Genomic DNA, 21,976 nt, shown 5'->3' on the forward strand with positions numbered 1-21,976 from the left:
TTAGGCAGTCTGCAAAGAATCAACAGCAAGCACTGACAACATAAGCAAATTCTTTATCCATGCATCATCATTCTTCATAGCGTGAATGTTATAAATGCCATCACTTCAGCAGTACTGAGAAAAGTGCATTATTAGTGCTAGCTTTGAAAAAAAAAAACCGTTAGAAATTGCATCACAAGATTTTGCAGGGCTGTCACCTGGACTATCAGTTTCTGAAGGGACTTGTCTATAAGACAATGGCTCTTCCTCTAAGTCAGAATCAGAGTCGAGAAGCAAGTGAGCACTGGAGGGCTTAGTGGCAATGCTGACAGAAGTAGAAGAGCGCTGGTAGGTGAAAGACATGGACTCCATAGTACGGGACTGAGTGATGTGAACTAGAGACCCAGCATAAAAATGGGGAAAGAGTGCATAAAAGAAGTTAATAACAGAAAGACTAATTAGAAAGAAAAATTAAAAATTAAAAGACTGTGTCACAAGTTACTAAACAACCAAAAGGAATCAATTACAAAAAAGAAGAAAATGACATCAGTGGTGCCCCATGCCTTTTTCTTTGAAAATGTAAAAACATGGATCTAATTTTTTTTCTATAATACAAATTGAAAATAGTGTACACATGGTTACAGTGTGCTGGTTTGTTTAGTAGTATTCACAGTGAAAACTAGTAAGTTAAAGTAGAAAGGTAGTGTAATGCCCACTGGATAATGGATGGACTATCAAGCAGGAGATGTGCCCTCTATTCCTAGCGAGAGCCCTAGAGATTGCAACACCTAGTTCATTGGGAGGGGAGTACATAGAAATAAGGATTGTTCTCATTGTAGCACCAAATGGCCAGGCAGAGCCAGGAAGCACTAGAAGGGGCCTTGCACTTTCAGCATTTTACTTCAGGAGCAAAAAGGAAACTATGGGAGACACTGAATGATAAATCTCTGATGAAGAGCCAAACTAGAAGAAGCAAAGGAAGGAAACATATACATAAATAATGAAAGTGAAAGACAGTAATAGAATAACCAGCTAAAATCTTTCAATTGTTTTATTTTCATCTATTTGTCCTAGAATCTCCCACTTTCAGTTCTTTTCCAAACCAGTACAAACTCTACAATACCATCCTTGCGGATTGCCCACAAAGCACAAATGCCATCCTAGCCAGCACAAGGACTTTTTAACTCTGCAGAGGGTTTGACCTACCTCAGTGGTTTCCAAACTGTGGGTTGCAACAACAAATGGAGTCACAAATTCAGTGGATGGGATTGCTCTCCCCTACTAGCCCAAAGGGCATCTGCTGCTAGCCCCCTCTCCCCCACCCATCAGACCTCTGTGCCAACCTGCAACCAGCAGCAGCAGCAGCAGTCAACATGAGGCCTGTGAGCCAGCACACTCACAGATCCAATCCCATAGAAACCCATCTGGAGGAAGCATGCAGAGGATCTGGGGCCTGTGAGCACACATTGCTGTAACCACCACCACCTGTTCTATAACCACCACAGCTTTTTTTACTTCAAGAAAGTTGGGTGGAAGATGTCTACAGGTGAAGGAAACTGGAGGCTATCTGACAGACAGCAGGAATGGTCAACTAGGGGAGGAGAAACGAAGGTCTTAATTTGTTTTGGCCATTGCCTGAGTTTATGTGGATTTTCAAATGTTGAAATGGGGTCATATTGGATAACATTTTAGAAAAGTTGCTTGACAGAGATCTATAAAATAATGAGCAGAATGGAATAGGTAAATGAAAATAATTGTTTACTCTTTCAAAAAGTACAAAGATTAGGGGACATGTAATGAAGTTATTGAATAGTACATTTTAAAAAAATAGAAAATATTGTTTTAATCAATGCATAATTAAGCTCTGGAATTCGTTGCCAGAGGATGTGGTGAAAACTGTTAGTGTAGCTGGGTTAAAAAAATGTTTGGACAAGTTCTTGGAGGAAAAGTGCATAAACCATTAAGGCAGGGCTTCCCAAACCTCTCCTGGGGACCCCACAGTCAGTTGGGTTTTCAAGATATCCACAATGAATATGCATGATACATTTACATATACTGAGTCTCTATGGTATGCAAATATATCTCATGCATATTCATTGTGGATATCCTGAAAACCCGACTGGCTGTGGGATCCCCAGAACAGGTTTGGGAAGCCCTGCATTAAGGTGTTCTTGGGGAAATTTACTGCTTATTCTTAGGATAAACAGCATGGAATCTATTTATCTTTTGGGATCCTGGCAGATACTTGTGATATGGATTGGCCACTGTTGGAAACAAGATATTGGGCTTGATGAACCTTTGGTCTGACCCAGTATGGCACATCTTATGTTATGTTCCATCTAATTATTTTATAAAATTTCTATATTGCCTCTCTGCACCAAATAATGTATAACTCAGAATATAATAGTAAACCAAACATCACAAACATCCTGCTGCATAAAATATCACTCCTCCAGAGATATTCCATCAAACAGCAGATTGAAATGTTATATACAATATATCATCCCCACACTATCCAGTCAACAAAGATTGCTAACCAGCCCAGTTACCCACCCTTATATTATACCCAGTTAATAAAATTGCCTCCCACAATATTCCACCTAACATATGGTAAAAATCCTAATCATAACTAATTACAACCACTCATCTCCTACCTTACTCATGCATGCTTCTCTGGTAGACAAAAGGCAAATGGGGTCTTTAAGCTGTAAGCTCACCAGGATGTGGCAAAGAAAGGCAATCTGTTCCATCAGCTCTAGCAGCTGTGAGTATTTCAGTCACAGCCAGGTTCAGGGGCTCGAGTTAGCTCCCAAACTAGGAACTACCCTGTACAATAAGAAATCCAGCTAGTCCCATTATTTCTCTTCTGCTTAGCTGAAGAATGCATTAAAAACATACCAGGAAATCCATCATCTGCTTCAGCATCTCCATGTCCACTTCCTATGCTGGTGCTGTCCAGGCCAATGTGTATGGTCTGCAGCTGTGAACGAAGTTGCTCAATGTCGCTGTCTTTACTATCCAGTGCCATCTGCAGCTCAATCCGGACCTGGCTTTCTTCTGCTATTTGCTGTTAAAAATAATAAAGATTTCACTTTCCTTCTATAGCTGATCTATGATGCAGTTTTTTCTGTGGGAAATATACACTTGTAACAGCGCAATGTTTCAATGAAAAGTTGATGTCTACCAGTGTTAAAAGGGTATTTCTGGCATTGGTCTTATTGGCAATGCATAACCATAACCATATATTAATTTACAAAGCGTTCCACATTTGGAACACCAACTGGCAAAACCAGTGCATTTCAGAAGATAGTAAAACCGGAGTATCTCAGGCTTTGTGGCTTAAAGTTTAGATTTAAGGAAATCATATCACTGCTCCTATTGAAGGCAAACATATCCTTACCGCCTGCATATCATTCATCTCCTTCTGGTACTTGATAACCATCTGGGTTAGTTTTTCCCGCTCTGACTTCAAATCTAGTTGCAGCTTCCTATTCTCCTTCTCCTTCCTTCGCACATCTGTGTCTGCTCCACGCTTCACAGGATCCTTTCGGTTCATGATCTCAGCCAATTTATTCACAGCCTAGAATTAGAAGATCATAAATAAAGCATCATACAAGCTGTAGACAAATAAGAAGGTTCTCACTCTCTGTTTACCACTAAAATGCTCTAGTAGAGAAGACTATAACCACAGAATTTGGTTGGAGTGGTGGATGTTCAGTATATATTCATTCAATAAAGAAACATGTATTCAAAGCAGCACTATTAAATATTTCTTTCAAAATATTTAATATTTATGAATCGCTTTACTGATTTAAAAAATTAAAATATCCATTTAATATCAATGTGCTTGTTTCTCAGTTTGGTTTTACTTATAGCTCTTTTATTGCCATGTACAACACAGACGTGCATTCATTCAAAACAAAATGCCTAAAGTGCAACAAATGTGGACATTTTGGGGTATTTTCATATTTGATGTCAAAAAAGGGCCACCTGAGGTCCTGCAAGCACCCTTCTGCCCTGTCAAAACTGACCCTGGAGTCTGGGCCTGCCCAGCTTGACTTCAACAGACCCAAATAGGGCAATAAAATTAAAGTAAGCCCGAGTCCAACCGGTGCCTACCCAGGCTCCTCCCACCCCTATTAAAATCCATCAGGGCTAAGGACCTCCCACCCTAGCACCCAATTACTCCCTTCATATAATCCAAAAAAATTCCTTAAGGGCAGAAATGAAGCTCGCTCGCTCCTTGTCATGCCTGGCTACCTGGAGGATGGCACTGAAATGACATCACTTTGGAGCTTGCATCTGATGCAGCTGTACAATAAAATGGCACCTGCTGCATCCGAAGCAGATGGAGTAATGTCATTTCAGTGCCATCTGCCTGGAAGATGGCACCATTTTTAAAGTTCCTGGAGCTAGGGAAGGAGCAAGTTGACTTCCCTCCCTCCAGAGGGAAGATCCCCAGCCCCAGCAGATTTTAACAGGGGTCGGAGGGGTCCAAGGAAGCCCAGCTAGGCAGGCCTAGGCCCTGGGTTCAATTATTATATTATTTATTTTAAAGGTTTGGGGTTTTTTTCTTGTTTTAGGGAGGTCTTCTTTTTTTTTTGCAATTTAATTTTTTTTTTATGTGGAAAATGAACCAAACAAAACATTAAATAAATTGACAAAAAACAAACTCCCTCAAAACAAAAAAGTGAACAAACCAAAAATTCTGAGTCTGCATTTTCCTAATGAATAAAAAAATATATATAGATATAATCTTCCTATTTAAAAAAATTGCAGGGGGATATTATAATATTAAACACAGAAGCCAAAACATTCAGTCATGGACTCAACAGCAAAGAGCACACTTTTGTTTAAATATCTCTCTCAAAATTATAGATTTTGATTGCTGGTTAATAACCATTTCTGGACCAATTTAAGGATTATCCAAAGATAATGTACATGTGCTTTGAGACCATATGAGTCCTTTCTTTATATCTGACTCTGCAAAATGTACCATATTATGGTTTAATAAAAGGTACTTCAATCTGCAAAGAATCCAATACGGGACTAATGCAGCCACTATAACTTTGCATTACAACTAAATGAAACACAAATTAGACCTTTTCTTCATTTAGGAATATACTGAAAAATACTAAATCCCTTTGTGCCTCTCTCATATGCATGTAGCATCCCCCCTGTATCTCTCCCCATACAATTCTTATATCTTTTCCTCTATTCTCTCTGCCTCCCATTTCTCATATCATTGGGAAAAATAGCAAACTAATCCAAAAGATTTGATCTTAAAAAGAAAATATACACACAATATGAAAATCTATTTTATGCAAAAATTATTTGCAAGCATTTGATGTTCCACCTAAAAGAAGGCCCAAGGCAGATTATAGAAAGTAACGAGGCATGGAGTACATAAGTAATGAATACATATAGATATAAGACAGCAAATAAATATATAAGAAATGGGGTACCTTATGTAGGAGGAAGTAGGTGCATTAAATACAGTGTATACAATTTATAATCCAGTAGGCAAGTACTAACTAGAGGTTGCACAAATGTGCACCCCCTTGCGCGCGCCGACCCGGATTTTATAAGATACGCGCGGCTACGCGCATACTTTTGTTTGCGCCTGGTGCGTGAACAAAAGTACGTACGCAAGTAATTTTATAAAATCTACCCCATAACTTATGCGCGTAACCCTTTTAAAATCCGGCCCAGAATGTTAGAGCCCATTTACAGTCAAGGGTATGCAGAGCCTGTTCTCCTGGGTTAGAATGGGGCCTGGGAAAGAAGGTGGGTAGTATAATGGATTGATTAATGTGAAACTCCAATACTACCTTAGGTAAAAATGTATGGTGAGTGTGGAGTACTACTCGGTTGTGCAGAAGTTTAGTGTAAGACAGATAGGTAACTAGGGCCTGTAACTCACTAACTGCAAGCGGAAGTGATTGCTAGAAGAAAAATCACTTTCCATGTAAGATAGCGAAGATCGCAGGATTGGAGAGACTCGAATGGAGGTTTCATGAGCTGACCCAAAATCAGGTTAAAGTCCCAAGAAGGGGCCGGAGGGCGCAGTGGAGGTTTAAGGTGGAGCAAGCCCTTCAAAAAGCGTGTCACAAGGGGTTGTACTGAAATGGGCAGATCCCCAACATCTTTATGGAAGGCGGCTACCGCACTGACATGCATCCTGATGGAAGAAGTTTTTAGACCTGACTGATAAATGCCAGAGATAGTCTAGAAACTTTGTGGTGGAACAGGTAAAGGGATCAAGTGACAGTGAGGAACACCATGACTTAAGCCTGTTCCATTTGTAAAGATAAGATTTTCTCATGGAAGACTTCCATGAAGCAATCAGGACACGGGAAACTGGCTCCGAAAGGTTGAGTGGCTGAAGAATTAACCTTTCAACATCGAGGCAGTTAGGGACAAGGCCTGAAGATTGGGGTGGCGTAGGCACCCATTGTTCTGGGAGATCAGAAGCGGGTCCTTCCCCAGGGGAATGTGCCTGCGAATGGAGAGGTCCTAAAGAATCGGAAACCATACTTGGAAGTTGTCGTGGCCAGTGAGGGGTTATCAGGATCATGGTTCCCTTGTCCTGACGTAGCTTCACGAGAGTCTTTGAGAGAAATGGAAGTGGCGGAAATGCATAGAGGAGACCAGTGGTCCACGAGAGGGAGAACGCGTCTCTTGGCTGTGAGTGTTGGCTGCGAGTGAGAGAGCAAAAGTTCTCTACTTTGCGGTTTTGAGGTGACGCAAAGAGGTCTATGTGAGGATAACCCCAATGTTGGAATATTGAATCCGCTACTGTGGGGTTGAGAGACCACTCGTGCGGCTGAAAGGTATGACTCAGCTTGTCTGCCAACACATTGTCCACTCCTGGCAAGTAGGTGGCCCTGAGGTACATCGAGTGGGAAAGGGCCTCCGCCCATATCTGTGCCACTTCCTGACACAGTAGGTAGAAGCCCGTTCCTCCCTGCTTGTTGATATACCATATGGCCACCTGATTGTCTGTCTGAATCAGGATGACCTGGTTGGACAGGTGATCATGAAATACCCTGAGAGCATATCTGATTGCTCGTAGCTCCAGGAAATTTATTTGGTGTTTGGCTTCCTCTGGAGACCAAGCTCCTTGTGTTTGCAAATTGGCAACATGCGCTCCCCAACCGAGGTTGGAAGCATTGGTGGTGAGAGTTATTTGAGGATCTGGAGCCTGGAAAGGTAGGCCTTGGATGAGATTGGTCTGATTTTTCCACCAAGCTAGAAACTGACGAAGTGGGTCGGTGATGTAGACAATGGTTGATAGTGGTTGAACGCATTGAGTCCATTGTGACCTTACAGTCCACTGCATGACTCTCAGGGCCAAGCGGGCCATTGGGGTAACATGTACCAAGGACACCATATGTCCCAGCAGGATGAGGAAATGGTGTGCAGTTGAGCGGTGTAGAGACTGTAGCTGGTGTGTGAGAGAAATGAGAGTGAGACTCGCTGTCGAGGCAAAAATGCCTTTGCTTGAAAGGTGTCCATGTCTGCCCCTATGAACGACAAAGTTTGAGATGGGACTAAGCAGGATTTCGCGTAATTGACTAGAAACCCTAGCAAAATCAGAGTGTGTAAGGTAAGATGTAGGGACAACAGAGCAGCTTGCTGAGTGGAAGCCCTGATTAACCAATTGTCGAGATAGGGGTAGACGTGAACACCTTGGGTCCTGAGGAAGGCTGCTACTACTATGAGACACTTGGTGAAGACTCATGGTGCAGACGCTAGGCCAAACGGGAGCACTCGGTACTGATAGTGCTTTGGGCCTACCAGGAATCTCAGAAATCTCCGATGAGACGGAGTAATGGCTATGTGGGTGTATGCATCCTGGAGGTCTAGAGAGCAGAGCCAGTCCCCTCTTTGTAGAAGAGGAAGGAGGGAACCCAAGTTTACCATTTTGAACTTTTGTCGTTGGAGATACTTGTTGAGGGCACGCATATCCAGAATTGGACGAAGCTCGCCTGATTTTTTGGGTATTAGAAAGCACCGGGAATAGAATCCAAGGCCCTGTTGGGAGTAGGGCACTGGTTCGATTGCTCTGGATTGAAGAAGGAGGGAGACTTCTTGGTCCAGTAGCTGTGAATGGTCGGATGTTCCCCACATTAGCCGAGGTGGGGAATCCGGTAGGACAGAGAGAAAGTTCAGGTGAGAACCTTGAGAGATTATGGCTAGGACCCACTGGTCCGAGGTGATTGTGAGCCATATGTTGTTGAAATGACACAGTCGACCTCCCACTGGTACAGTAGTGGAAGCTGGCTGCTGCTCACTATGCAGGAGTCAAAAACCGGAAGCAGGTCCCGGCTGAGGAGCTGCTTGTGGTTTTTGCTTACGAGGTTGTCAGGACCAGGCTTTTAGGAAAGGCCTTGTAGAGCGACCTCTGGACGGTGGTGGATAGGACTTCTTTGGACAGTAGAACAACTTTTTGGAGTCCTTCCTAAATAATTGTTTGGTCGAATATTCAGAAGACAGTTGGCGAAGGGTCTTATGATACTCCTTGAGTTGCGCCACCAAGCCTGATACTTCACTTTCAATGCATATCCAGCATAGTTCTCTGCTTCAACGGCAGGGCTGAAGAAAAACTGATACTTCACACATCCAGCAGAGCTCTCTGCTTCAATGGCAGGGGAGAAGAAAAAAGGGTTCACACTCACAAAGCGGGGAGTAGCTGGCTTGTTACGGCGGTTACTACCCCAAACCAAATGTGCCTGATACTTCACTTTCGATGCATATCCAGCATGGCTCTCTGCTTCAACGGCATGGGAGAAAGACTGATACATCACGCATTTCCAGCATAGCCCTCTGCTTCAACAGCAGGGGAAAAGAAAAACAACCAATAAGGGCTGTATAACATAGTCTGGGTAAAACAAATAAGCATGGGTGTAGCTTGCTTATTGCAGCGGTTACTACCCCTACTACCCCTAACTAATCAAGCTAGACATTTCACTTGGATGCAGCTCCATCACTGCTCGCTATATTAATGGTGGGGGTGGAAGGGAAATAGAACGAAGAGCTAAGAGAAACAGATAAGTATGAGAGAAAAAATGTGTGAGGCTTGCTGGGCAGACTGGATGGGCCATTTGGTCTTCTTCTGCCGTCATTTCTATGTTTCTATGTTTCTATTTGCTGGATCTGTTCACCAAACAGATTGTCTCCGATGCAAGGCAGATCGAACAATCTGTCCTGGACTTCAGGATGTGAGTCCGAAGACTTAAGCCAGGCCCATAGTCTTGCCGAAACAGCAGCTGCAGAAACCCTGGAAGCGGTGTCGAAGATGTCGTAAGAGGACCTTATTTCATGTTTCCCCGCTTCAAAACCTTTGTGGACCAGGGTTTGTAGCTGTTCCTGGAACTGCTGAGGTAGGGACTCTGCAAAGTCTTGTATTTGCTTAAATAGGACCCTATTGTACTGGGTCATATAAAGCTGGTAAGAGGCGATCCGAGAGATTAGCATTGATCCCTGGAATACACGCCGACCAATGGTATCCAGGAATTTCTGCTCCTTGCCTGTGGGAAGGAAGAATGGGGTTTTGAGCATCGTGCCTTCTTTTGGGCAGATTCCACCACCACGGATTGGTGATCCAGTTGAGGATTCTGGAACCCTGGAGCTGACTGGACCAAGTATGTGGTATCTGCTTTCCGGCTAACTGGTGCTACCGAACCAGGGTGTTCCCAATTCTTCTTGAGAAGATCCAAAAGAACTTGATGGATAGGGATGGAGGTGGTTTCTTTGGGAGCATCCAGAAATTGTAACAGCTCCATCATCTGATGTCTATCGTCTATCTCAGTCTGTAATTGGAAGGGAACCAATTCAGACACTTCCTTCACAAAATTGATGTAGGATAAGTCCTCTGGAGGGGAACGCTTCCTGCTTTCAGTAGGAGATGGTGGTGATGGTAAATCATCGGTGTCTGGGGACGAATCATCAGTCCAGATGTCATAGGGATTAACACCTGTCCCTCTACGACCCTGAGAGGGTCATGACGAAGGTATTCCCGAAGGTCCTGGTCTGGGCTCTAAAGGCATCGAGGGAGCTACTGGAGGCACCGATGAAAGCATCGAAGGCATCGATGGATGGATCGGCGGCACCAATGGCCGCATCAGTATCGATGGTTGAGGAATCAGCAGGACTCCCGATGGAGGAAGACGGAACGGTGTTTCTCCTCCCGATGACAGAGCAAGTGGAGAAGGCACTGGAGCCATCGGTGACCCGGGATCCATCAGTGGAAAAGTGGCCATAAGCGCTTCTATTCTCGAGTGCAGCGGTGCTAGCGCTGCCGGAATGGGATCGGTGATCGGTTCTGCAATCGGCACTGGGGTCAGCATTGGAGGAACCTGGAACCTTTGCATCGCCTTATTGATGGCCTCCTGAACCATCCGGTCCAGCTCTTCACGGAGACCTGGAGCAATCAGCCCCGGTTCCGGATGGGGAGAAGGAGGCAGAGGCATAGCCGGAGGGACCACCGTTAAAGGCGGAGTCGCGGCTCCCAATACCTATCCGGGTGAGGGTTGCCTTGGTGACCCGGTCTCAAAAAAGGTCGATGCCTTTTCTGGACAGGGCTTCTTCGATGGCGGCTTAGACAATGGCGAGGTCAATGATTTTCTTTCATCAATGGTCCAAGACTTTCGGTGTCGATGCCGATGTTTCTCTCTATGATCCCCTCGGTCCTGAGGGGGAGCAGAGGTAGTCGATGGCTGGGAAGTCATCGACGCCAGACAGTCACCAGCCGGTGCCCGATGTGGATGGCGCCGGTTCAGACGACGTCGAAGCAATAGAGAGCGTCGGAGTCTGAGAACGAAAGAGAAGTTCCATCTTCTCCATTCTGGCTTTGCGACACTATGGCGTCATTAAGGCATATTTGATGCAAGTCAGGACATCATGCTCACACCCTGGGCACATTACACAGACTTTATAGGGGTCTGTTATGGCATTGGTGCGAGCACAGTCAACACCGACGGAACCCCGATGCCATGGCCTTTGAAAAATTGAGCCACAGTGCGGTCGACGGCCTGTAAGCCGCGAGGGCCAAACTCGATGGGAATCGACTGGAATCGGGTAAAAAAACTCACCGGAGTACCACGGAAGTAAAAATTCAAGAGGGTGACTCCTGTGGGATATGAAAGTTTGAAGTAATTCCGTGAGGAAAATTCCTGTCAGGAATCTCTAAGAACTCCTTAACCCACGTGACTACTGCTGCGTGGAAAAAAGAAGACTGAAGGGGGACTCCTGCTGGCTGCAGGTTTAGTGCCATGCTGGGCATGCCCAGTAGGTGCCAGTCAAAGTTCTAGAAACTTTGCCAAAAGTGTTCCATGATTGGGCTCCATCCTGTGATGTCATCCATATGTGAGGACTGCCATCCTGCTTGTCCTGTGAGAATATAGATTATCTATTTTTTACTGAGAATTATATTTTTCCCATAGTGGTACTAACATAGTAGTGACAGCAGATAAAAACCAGATGGTCCATCTAGTCTGCCCAGCAATTTGTTTATGGTAGTAACTGCCACTCCGTGCAGGATACCCACATGTGTTCTGTTAAGGGTAGTAACTGCCACTGCATGAAGAAATGTTACACTATCTCTTTCTTTATACCTTTAAGGATCCACAATGTTTACCCAATGCCCTTTTGAATTCATTAACTGTTTTTGTCTTCACCACCTCTTCTGGGAGGCATCTCTTCTGGGAGGCATCCACCACCCTCTTTGTGAAGAAATATTTCCTGATTCTGGTTCTGAGTCTTCTCCTCTGGAGTTTCATATCATTACCCCTAGTTCTACTGTTTCCTTTCCAGCGGAAAGGGTTTGAAATTTGTTCATCGTTAATATCTATCAGGTATCTGAAGGTCTGTATCAATACCTACCCTGTACCTCCTCTCCTCCAGGGTATACATATTTAGATCCTTCAGCCTCTCCTCGCAGGTCTTCTGAAACAGACACCCCACCCCCCCCCCCCACCCCCGCCCCACCATCATTTTGGTCGCCTTCCTCTGTACCGTTTCCATCCTGTCTCTATCCTTTTTGAGATATGGTCCTCAGAACTGAACACATTACTCTAGGAAAGCCTCACCAAGGATCTGTATAAGGACATTATCACGTCCCTTTTTTTGTTAGTTATTCCTCTCTCTTTGCAGCCCAGCATCTTTCTGGCTTTAGCTATTGCCCTGTCCAATTGCTTTGGCACCTTCAGATCACCAGTCACAATCACCCCAAAGTACTTCTCCTGCTCCATGCACGATAGTCTTTCACCCCCCCATCACATACAGATCTTTTGGATATCTGTAGCCCAAGTGCACGACTCTGCACCTCTTGGCATTGAATCGCAGCTGCCAAATCTTTGACCATTCTTCAAGCTTGCTTAAATCATTTTTCATTTCCTCTATTCCTTCAGGCATATCCACTCTGTTGCAAATCTTAGTATCATCTGCAAAAAGGCATCCTTCTAACACTTCCGCAATGTCGCGCATGAAGATATTGAACAGAACCAGTCCCAAAACCAATCCTTGAGGCTCTGCACTTAGCACCATTCTCTCATCAGAGCAGGTTCCATTTACCATTACACATTGTTTCCTGTCAGTCAACATAAGAGCATGCCATACTGGGTCAGACCAAGGGTCCATCAAGCCCGGCATCCTGTTTCCAACAGTGGCCAATCCAGGCCATATGAACCTGGCAAATACCCAAAAATTAAATCTATTCCATGCTACTGTTGCTAGTAATAGCAGTGGCTATTTTCTAAGTCAATTAATAGCAAGTAATGGACTTCTCCTCCAAAAACTTATCCAATCCTTTTTTAAACTCAGCTACACTAACTGCACTAACCACATCCTCTGTCAACAAATTCCAAAGTTTAATTGTGTATTGAGTGAAAAAGAACTTTCTCCGATTAGTTTTAAATGTGCCACATGCTAACTTCATGGAGTGCCCCCTAGTCTATTATCCAAAAGAGTAAATAACTGATTCACATTTACCCGTTCTAGACCTCTCATGATTTTAAACACCTCTATCATATCCCCCCCTCAGCCGTCTCTTCTCAAAGCTGAAAAGTCCTAACCTCTTTAGTCTTTCCTCATAGGGGAACTGTTCCATTCCCTTTATCTGCTATTAAGTTCACTTAGGGGTGGATTTTCAGAGCCCTGCTCGCGTAAATCCGCCCAAAACCGGGCGGATTTACGCGAGCAGGGCCCTGCGCGCCGGGAAGCCTATTTTACATAGGCCTCCCGGCGCGTGCAGAGCCCCGGGACTCGCGCAAGTCCCGGGGTTCTCCGAGGGGGGCGTGTCGGGGGCGGGCCCGGTCGTCGTGGCGTTTCGGGGGCGTGTCGGCAGCGTTTTGGGGGCGGGTACGGGGCGTGGCTACGACCCAGGGCGGTCCGGGGGCGTGGCCGCGCCCTCCGTACCCGCCCCCAGGTCGCGGCCCGGCGCGCAGGAGGCCCGCTGGCGCGGGGGGATTTACGCCTCCCTCTGGGAGGCGTAAATCCCCCGACAAAGGTAAGGGGGGGTTTAGACAGGGCCGGGCGGGTGGGTTAGGTAGGGGAAGGGAGGGGAAGGTGAGGGGAGGGCAAAGGAAAGTTCCCTCCGAGGCCGCTCCGATTTCGGAGCGGCCTTGGAGGGAACGGGGGTAGGCTGCGCGGCTCGGCGCGCGCCGGCTATACAAAATCCATAGCCTTGCGCGCGCCGATCCAGGTTTTTAGCAGATACGCGCGTATCTACTAAAATCCAGCGTACTTTTGTTTGCGCCTGGAGCGCAAACAAAAGTAGGCTATTCGCGCGCCTTTTAAAATCCGCCCCTTAGAGAATAGCCACTGCCATTAGCAATGGTAACATGGAATAGACTTAGTTTTTGGGTACTTGCCAGGTTCTTATGGCCTGGATTGGCCACTGTTGGAAACAGGATGCTGAGCTTGATGGACCCTTGGTCTGACCCAGTATGGCATTTTCTTATGTTCTTATCATTTTGGTCACCCTTCTCTGTACCTTCTCCATCACAACTATATCTTTTTTGAGATGCGGCGACCAGAATTGTATAAAGTATTCAAGGTGCCGTCTCACCATGGAGCGATACAGAGGCATTATGACATTTTCCATTTTATTCTCCATTCCCTTTCTAATAATTCCCAACAGTCTGTTTGCTTTTTTGAGTGCCACAGCACACTGAACTGGATTTCAATGTGTTATCCACTAGGACGCCTAGATCTCTTTCTTGGGTGGTAGCTCCTAATATGGACCCTAACATTGTGTAACTATAGCATGGGTTATTTTGCTCTATATGCATTACCTTGCACTTATCCACATTAAATTTCATCTGCCATTTTGATGCCCAATTTTCCAGTCTCACAAGGTCTTCCTGCAATTTATCACAATCTGCTTGTGATTTAACTACTCTGAACAATTTTGTATCATCTATAAATGTGATTACCTCACTCGTCGTATTTCTTTCCCGATCATTAATAAATATATTGAAAAGTATGGGTCCCAATACAGATCCCTGATGCACTCCACTGCCCACTCCCTTCCACTGAGAAAATTGTCCATTTAATCCTACTCTGTTTCCTGTCTTTTAACCAGTTTGTAATCCATGAAAAGACATCGCCAGCTATCCCATGATTTTTTTCTTTTCCTAGAAGCCTCTCATGAGGAACTTTGTCAAATGCCTTCTGAAAATCCAAATACACTACACATCTACCGGTTCACCTTTATCTACATGTTTATTAACTCCTTCAAAAAAGTGAAGCAGATTTGTGAGGCAAGACTTGCCTTGAGTAAAGCTATGCTGACTTTGTTCCATTAAACCATGTCTTTCTATATGTTCTGTGATTTTGCTATTTAGAACACTTTCCACTATTTTTCCTGGCACTGAAGTCAGGCTAACCAGTCTGTAGTTTCCTGGATCAGCCCTGGAGCCCTTTTTAAATATTGGGGTTAAATTAGCCACCCTCCAGTCTTCAGGTACAATGGATGATTTTAATGATAGGTTACAAATTTTTACTAATAGGTCTGAAATTTCATTTTTGAGTTCCTTCAGAACCCTGGGGTATATACCATCTGGTCCAGATGATTTACTACACTTCAGTTTGTCAATCAGGCCTACCACATCTTCTAGGATCACCATGATTTGGTTCAGTCCATCTAAATCATTACCCATGAAAACCTTCTCCGGTACGGGTATCTCCCCAACATCCTCTTCAGTAAACACCGAAGCAAAGAAATCATTTAATCTTTCCACAATGGCTTTATCTTCTCTAAGTGCCCCTTTAACCCCTTGATCATCTAACGGTCCAACTGACTCCCCTCACAGGCTTTCTGCTTCGGATATATTTTAAAAGGTTTTTACTGTGAGTTTTTGCCTCTATGGCCAACTTCTTTTCAAATTCTCTCTTAGTCTGTCTTATCAATCTCTTACATTTTACTTGCCAACGCTTATGCATTATCGTATTTTCTTCTTTTGGATCTTTCCAATTTTTGAATGAAGATCGTTTGGCTAAAATAGCTTCTTTCACCTCCCCTTTTAACCATGCCAGTAATCGTTTTGCCTTCCTTCCACCTTTCTTAATGTGTGGAATACATCTGGAATGTGCTTCTAGGATGGTATGGTTTTTTGTTTTTTTTTTAACAATGACCACGCCTCTTGCACACTTTTTACCTTTGAAGCTGCTCCTTTCAGTTAGTAATCCACTCCATTGCTTTGTGCCCACTCTCAAGCTTCTCATTTTATTCACAAACCTTTTATGCAGACCATATCAAAAGCTTTGCTGAAATCCAAGAAAATTACATCGAGAGATCTTCCTTGATCCAGTTCTTTAGTCACCTAATCAAAAAAGTCAATCAGATCTGTCCAGCAAGATCTTTCCTTGGTGAATCCGTGCTGCATTGGGTCCAGCAACCCACTGGACTGTAAATAGTTCACTATCCTTTCCTTCAGCAGAGTCTCCATTAATTTTCCCACCACAGAAGTTTCCAGCCTCCTCTCTGCTACCACTCTTGTGAAACGGGACCACAACTGCTCTTCTCCAGTTCCACGGCACCACTCCCATTTCCAGGGATCTATTGAACAGGTCTTTCAGTGGACTCGCCAGCACATCTCTAAGCTCCTTCAATATCCTAGGATGCACCTCATCTGGCCCCATGGCCTTGTCCACTTTCAGGTTTCCTATCTCTTCCCATACATTCTCTTCTGTAAATGGGGGTTGCATCTACTCCACTCCCATCCATGGTCTTGTTAATCAACAACAGTCCTTCTCCAGGGTCTTCTTTGGTGAACACTGAACTGAAGTATTTAATATTTCTGCTATTTCTTCGTCTTTCTCCACACATTAGTCCCAGTCACCTTTCAATTTCACTATACCACTACAGGCCTCCCCTTCTTTCTCTGATATATCTTAAAATTATTTTGTCACCTTGCTTTACCTCTTTAGCTATCCTTTCTTCTTCTTGACCTTTTGCTTTCCCGATTTCTTTGTCTTCCTCAGTTTCACTAGGTATTCTTCCCTGTGTTCTTTTTGGGATCCTTTATACTTCCTGAATGCTGTTCTTTCTGCCTTCATTTTTTCAGCCACCTCCTTTGAAAGCCAGATCAGTTTCTTTTTCCACTTACTTTTGTTTACTTTTGAACATATAGATTTGTTACCTTTGTAATAGCTTCTTTTAATTTACCTGTTGTTCCACCTCACCCATTTTCTCCCAGTCTTCTAGTTCTTCCTCCAAGAACATTACCATTTTGACAAAGTCCGTATTTCTGAAGTTCAAAACTCAGGTCTTTGTGCAACTTCTACATATCTTATTTGAGATATTAAACCATACAGTCTGATAATCACTGGTGCTCAGATGGGCACCTACTTGGACCAATCATACCATATTAGTATGAACATTCGCATAAATGCAATTACTTATGTAACCATGGAAGACAAGAATGTGTATCCGTTTTTGCTGCATTGTTTGAAAGACTAACTCCTCGAGCCATAGTGGCACAACTTAGCAGTGCAGACACACAGTGAAATAACTGAGCAGCACTACTAATACTGACAACTTCTACATCATATCAAATCACAGATATTGATTGCCATGACAAGACCACATGGTAGATGTGCTGACATTCCAAAATATTATAGCTTTTCACCGGATTTTTCTTCTACTATGCAAAGTAACAGATTTTTTTTTAACCAACATTTCCTGAACAGCCCAAAATTTATGAATTCAAATATACCAACACTACTCTCTGCGGTATCTTTAGCAAAATGGAAAACATATTTAAAATTCCAACTCATTTTTTGATCTATGCAAGGATTAGATTACCATTAGAGATGTTTAAAGTAAATAAAGTTAACATTTTTCCTGCTTGTCTATAGCAGGAATGAGCAAACTGGGGGGCTTGAACATTCCTAAAGGAGGGTACACTGACTACCCAATCAGGAAAGAAAAAAAAATGTCTATACTGTTGAGTCTCTGTGCCATGAAGGCACTGCAAGCTGAAGAGGAAGGGAGCTCACAGAACATAGTGACATCATGGTAAGCCTGCCAAAGGTTAGCCATGTGTCTTTTGATGGGCCAGGGAGAGGAGCAGCATCTAATGGGCCCAGGTGGAGAAGGAGCTTCTTATTCTTTGGCAAAACTAGTCATGGGAACAGCCACTGTGGTGTTTCACAACCCAGGAAGAGCTACCACCATCCTCATGCCTCAGCCCAAGAGGAGTTCCTGCTACTGCCAGGTCCTTACCCAGGGAGCAAGATCACAGCTGTTGCCTGCTGGAGGAAGAGAGACTGGGGAGGGGAATGGGCAAAGAAGCCAGAGAGAATGAGGAAGTGGAGTGGAGAGATGGAGGAGGTGTGGAAGAGAGAATAAAGGCAAAAAGTATAAAAAAGTTAAGTCAATAAGACTCCAAGAAGTCTCTCAAAGTACTTAGAGATCTGCTGGCCCTTGGTCACTGCATCTCAAAAAAGATAAAATTGCACTAGAAAAAAAGTTGAGAGAAAGGTGATCAAAATGATAAAGATGATGGAACATCTCTCAACTAAATAAGGACTAAAGAGGTTAGGGCTGAGGGGGGGGATATGATAGAGGTCTATAAAATCATGAGAGGACTAGAATGGGTAAAAGTGAATTGGTTATTTACTCTTTCAAATAATACAAGGACTGGGGGGCACTCAATGAAGTTAGCAAATAGCACATTTAAAACAAATTAGAGAAAGTTATTTTTCACTCAGACAATTAAGTTCTGGAATTCATTGCCAGAGGATGTGGTTAAGGCAGTGAATGTAGCTGGGTTTAAAAAAAGATTTGGACAAGTTCCTGGAGGAGAAGTCCATAAACTGCTATTAATCAAATTGACTAACGGTCGAATTTTAAATTGGCCATGCGCGTAAAAAACAGGGGTTATGTGCGTGGCCGGGCCTTGCATGCGTTGCGCACATTTTCAAAGGCACCCAGCTACGTGCGTAACGCCTGTTACATGCAGAAGTGCCAGGCCCAGAATAAGGGGCAGTCGAGTACAGCGGCCATTTGCTGCTTTGCTGGGGAAGCGTGTGCAGCGACCGGCGCGCAAGTTGCTTCTGCTCCAACGGAGCAGTAAACAACAAAACAAAAAAAAAAAGGAAAGGTAGGAGAAAGGGTTTAGGGATGGAGAGGAGAGGGGAAGAGGGAGGGAGTAGGGATGGGGGGGGAGGGAATTCGAGGAGGCCTGGTCACATCGCCATGCATAATTCTATAAAACTGCACCCCCCCCCCCATGCGCAACGCCAGCACATGTGCATGTGGATTATAAAATCCCGCGTGCATGTGAGCGCGGCCATAGGATTTTATAAATAGGCGCGCACTGACGCACACATATTATAAAATTGGCGTGTCCCTTTTAAAAATTATCCCTTAGGGAATAGCCACTGCTTATTGCTGGCATTAATAGCATGGAGTTTGTTTACTGTTTGGGTATATGCCGGGTACTTGTATGCTGGATTGGCTACTGCTAGAAACAGGATGCCGGACTGGATGGACCCTCAGTCTGACACACTTTGGCAACTTCTTATGTTCTTAACAGAGGCCATGCAGTCAGGAACATTGTGCTAAAGGCCATGAAAGAGAACCCAGCCCACATTTTGATCTGATAGGAGCAACGAGGGCTTCTCTTCACCATTTTGAAGAGGACAGAAGCCAAAGTGAATTCAATTTTGAAAGCTAGCAAAGCAAACTAATTTTTAATTTTACTATTTCTTTTTTTTTGGGGGGGGGGGGGGGGGGGGGGGAGTACTTGCAAAAAGAAAATAAAAAGAATTTAGTAATAAAAGAAAAAAAAAAAGCAAAAAAACTGACAAGTTGTTGGAGAGCATAAAAACATGGTCTTTTGTGCTAGCGGAAGAAAGACTGAGGAGGCTTGTGTGAGGGTTGTGCAAGAATGCCCATATACTCAGAAATCGTAAAATATGAGAGGTTTTCCATGGCAGTGTCATTGGATGATGTCATCCACTTGTGTGGCTGATCTCTGCCCTGCTTTTCTATGGGGAATAACTATAACATTAAAATGAATAATGCAATTAAAGTCATAAAACAAACAGATGTATAAACAAGATTTGTTTTCTTCTGTTTTTATTCCATGCGCAAATAAAAGTATCAACTATTTTCTTCAAAATACTTAGTGATGGCAAAACCATCTGATGCCATGCTCTTCCTTTATCTACAAAAGCAAAGAAATTCAAAACAGGAAGTAGGCACAAAACAGACTGCCTTCTATGGTAGAAAAAGAGGTGCCACTGTTGCTTCAAGGTAAGTAGTAAAAAAAAAAAAAAAAAAAAAAAAAAAAGAGAAAGGCAGAAAGGAAATTAAGACAAGGTAACACTTTAGGAATACATCATTCTGAATAAATCTCTTGTGCTGGAAATTTACTCCTACTATTCAGATCAGAAAAAAAAAGTCTTCCTACCCTAAACGTCAGGACTTCAAAGGATTTTTAAAGAACAGATGTTTATAACAACGTCCTTGACATACAGGAAGGATTTCTCAACCTGAAGCAACGCTCTGTTTTGTATCTCTGTTCAGCATTGGGAAATCTTGCCTGCCAGTGCCAGCTTTGTTTTGCTCTTCACAGGAGGTCTGAGCAAATATCTTGCACAAAATCTGATGCCTGATTACAGAATGTATACGATTTAGGCATCTATGCATGCTGGCAAGTCTATAATAAATGTATAAATCTTTCAATCCAAAAATCCTATAGAATGTATGCGTTTGTTCAACTGCTGTTCTTTAAAATAGAGCAAAAGCTCATGACAAGTTCCGCTGAAAACCATAAGTGCCCTGAGTGCATGCCTGTTGGCTACCTGCCACTTTCCTAAAGCTGATTCTGTGCATAATCCATTGCTTTGTTTCAGTTTACCTCCCTATCATTTCCATGCTACTGGGCATGAAACTTGGCTTGGTATTGTAAAACAAAGCTCCATTAGGAAAAGCAAGAGAACTACAGGACAGCAAATTATTTTCTTGAAGTATGTGTGTGTACATTTCTTTTTTAATTTAAAACAAAGCTGTCAAGCTCTAGTGCTATCATGCTATGAAAATTGCGGAGTTGCAGCCTCAAAACATTAATAGTCCTAATACTGTTAAAAAAAAAAAAAAAAAATTATATTGCTGACTGCTACTCAAGGGCAGGTTCTGTGGCTCGGGCATAGTGCTGAAACAGAGACGATTGCAATTTACATCTCCTATCCAGTGAGGCTTGGTAAGCCATCAAGGTGATACGCTCAAGCTTTAGTAGGGAAGAGGAGGTGACAGTACGAGAGTGAAAGGACTAGTGAGAACTAAATCACACGGTATGTCATACAGGCAAGAAGGGGAAATATATATATATATGAGGGATCCTTGCAGCACTGGTTCTCCAATTTTTTTCCATTCCATATCTGCTGAAGCAGTATGGCAATATGAGATTTGCTACAGAATAAAAATACTTTGAAGCATATGTCAGCAGCAAACATGGAATGGAAAACCTCTAAGGAACCAATATACTGCAGGTCTCCTGTTAAATTACCTGCGTTTTTAGAGTTCTTTCCGTTAACAGCTGCTTCTCAAACTGTGTTTTAATGCCTACTATAGTTGTTTCTTCTTCTTTCAGTCTCTGAATTTCTGCAGTGTAGATTAAAAACAAAACAGCAGTCAGTAAATCAAATCACTAAGAGCATTTAGAAAGAGTCAGATTTGTGTTTGGTGTATACGCACGTTCCTGGACTTCTTTCAACCTGTTGTTTAGATCTTCTTTCTCGTTAGCCAGGTTTGCCACATCACTGGTCAGTGTTCTATTGGCCTCTTCCAACTATAAGAGGTTACAAAAAATAAATTTCCACTTACAATGCTGTCTGCATCCAGAAGCACATTTCCTATCATGCACACTGGAATATTATTGCTAAAAATGGCTATAGATGCACAATAGTAGGCTGCTGGAGGGCCAGCCTAGTGGCTAATACAAAGGGACATGCAGTTCATTCCCAGCTCAGATCTTCTACACCCCAGGTTGACTGGGGCTAGAGATGCTGACAGCATTCATAGCTCCTGGGAAGGAGGAAGTAATTCATTGTGCAGCAGCAACACCAGTGGCTACATTTATGGCCCATAATTGCAGGGTTCCAGAAAGCACCCTGATGCATAACCCTCAGTTGAGTACTACTGCTGTAATAACTGGATTAAAAATTCCCCGGCAGTTGTGGAAGCTTATGGTGCTATGTCCCAGCCCTAGTTTTGAATTGAGTTGGAACACAGAAAAAGAGGAAAACTGCCGGGAATTATTAAAAAAAAAAAAAAGTAGACTGGTGGTAATGCTGCTGCAGTTTGTTCTCACTCTAAGAAAATAAGGTAGGTCAGACAAGAGGTCCATCGAGCCCAGCATCCTGTTTCAGACAGTGGCAAGTTTGGGTTACAAGTATCCAGTCAATTCCAAAAAGTATCTCTCTCTCTTGTTGCTCATTTCCAGGGATAAACAATGCCTTTCCAAGTCTACTTGAATAATTA

The 21,976-nt window shown here is 43.5% G+C and overlaps 1 protein-coding gene across 10 annotated transcripts in view; it reads right to left on the reverse strand.

Moving 5' to 3' along the window:
• The window catches only part of ROCK2 (Rho associated coiled-coil containing protein kinase 2), a 442,704-nt gene that overhangs the window by 81,357 nt on the left and 339,371 nt on the right, over nucleotides 1–21,976 (reverse strand). For 9 of the 10 annotated variants that reach the window (XR_003855695.1, XM_029595904.1, XM_029595907.1 and 6 more), the window contains 5 exons: nucleotides 21,191–21,284; nucleotides 21,003–21,097; nucleotides 3,380–3,559; nucleotides 2,878–3,046; nucleotides 198–374 (listed from right to left, as the gene is read on the reverse strand). Coding sequence is in view for 9 of the 10 variants with exons in the window: in XM_029595904.1 (XP_029451764.1) it covers nucleotides 198–374; nucleotides 2,878–3,046; nucleotides 3,380–3,559; nucleotides 21,003–21,097; nucleotides 21,191–21,284 (715 nt within the window). In the remaining variant the exon portion in view is untranslated. The remainder of the gene's footprint in view (nucleotides 1–197; nucleotides 375–2,877; nucleotides 3,047–3,379; nucleotides 3,560–21,002; nucleotides 21,098–21,190; nucleotides 21,285–21,976) is intronic. The other variant, XM_029595908.1, reaches the window with a different exon arrangement.

This window comes from Rhinatrema bivittatum, chromosome 3, assembly GCF_901001135.1.
Source record: "Rhinatrema bivittatum chromosome 3, aRhiBiv1.1, whole genome shotgun sequence".
Classification (NCBI taxonomy): Eukaryota; Metazoa; Chordata; class Amphibia; order Gymnophiona; family Rhinatrematidae; genus Rhinatrema; species Rhinatrema bivittatum.